This window comes from Orycteropus afer, unplaced genomic scaffold, assembly GCF_000298275.1.
Source record: "Orycteropus afer afer isolate SDZICR_OR568_19922 unplaced genomic scaffold, OryAfe1.0 scaffold00099, whole genome shotgun sequence".
Taxonomy (NCBI): domain Eukaryota; kingdom Metazoa; phylum Chordata; class Mammalia; order Tubulidentata; family Orycteropodidae; genus Orycteropus; species Orycteropus afer.
The window spans coordinates 3,927,425-3,927,970 of NW_006921686.1; the positions used below are offsets into that span (position 1 = coordinate 3,927,425).

Below are 546 nucleotides of genomic sequence, written 5' to 3' on the forward strand. Positions count from 1 at the left end.
TAGCTCCTCAGTTGCTCATAGAAAATCCCACCTTGGAGTTTACAAAGACTTATGGGTAGAAAAGCCACACTAAGTAATTTACTACACTGCAACAGTCAGGTGCAAAGGCCACCCAGGGTCATCTTTGTAAAGATGACAACTATGGGGGCAGTTCTGTAACACTTGGTTCACCATGAGTTGGGGGTGACTCCAGCCTTAATAACCACAAAATCTCCCTGGGTACAAACATTGACATGTCCTGGGTCTTTGTTCCAAGGAAAGACCTTATTTAGGACCTCAAAGGATGGCCTGGGGCCAGGGTGGTATGGGAGGAAGGTGGCAGGAGAAATTTAGACTGCATGGCGGAATCACGCCCACCTTACCCACCTCTCTCTCCACAGATACGCCAACCCACAGCAAGGGGGGTTCCAGCAGCCCAGAACCCTGGGCGCGGCCCTTCTGCCATCCCCAGGACCGGGGCTGCCCGCGGCCCAAGGAGCGTGAGTCCTCGCCACCCCCTGCAGCCCAGCAGCCGGTCCAGCTGCCAAGTCTGGCCTTGTCTCCACC

General features: G+C 54.9%; 1 protein-coding gene across 1 annotated transcript in view; it reads left to right on the forward strand.

Moving 5' to 3' along the window:
• Nucleotides 1–546, forward strand: part of LOC103198848 (Myb related transcription factor, partner of profilin) — a 15,466-nt gene that overhangs the window by 9,424 nt on the left and 5,496 nt on the right. Inside the window, exon 2 of the mRNA XM_042781241.1 lies at nucleotides 381–540. Coding sequence (XP_042637175.1) covers nucleotides 381–540 — 160 coding nt within the window. The remainder of the gene's footprint in view (nucleotides 1–380; nucleotides 541–546) is intronic.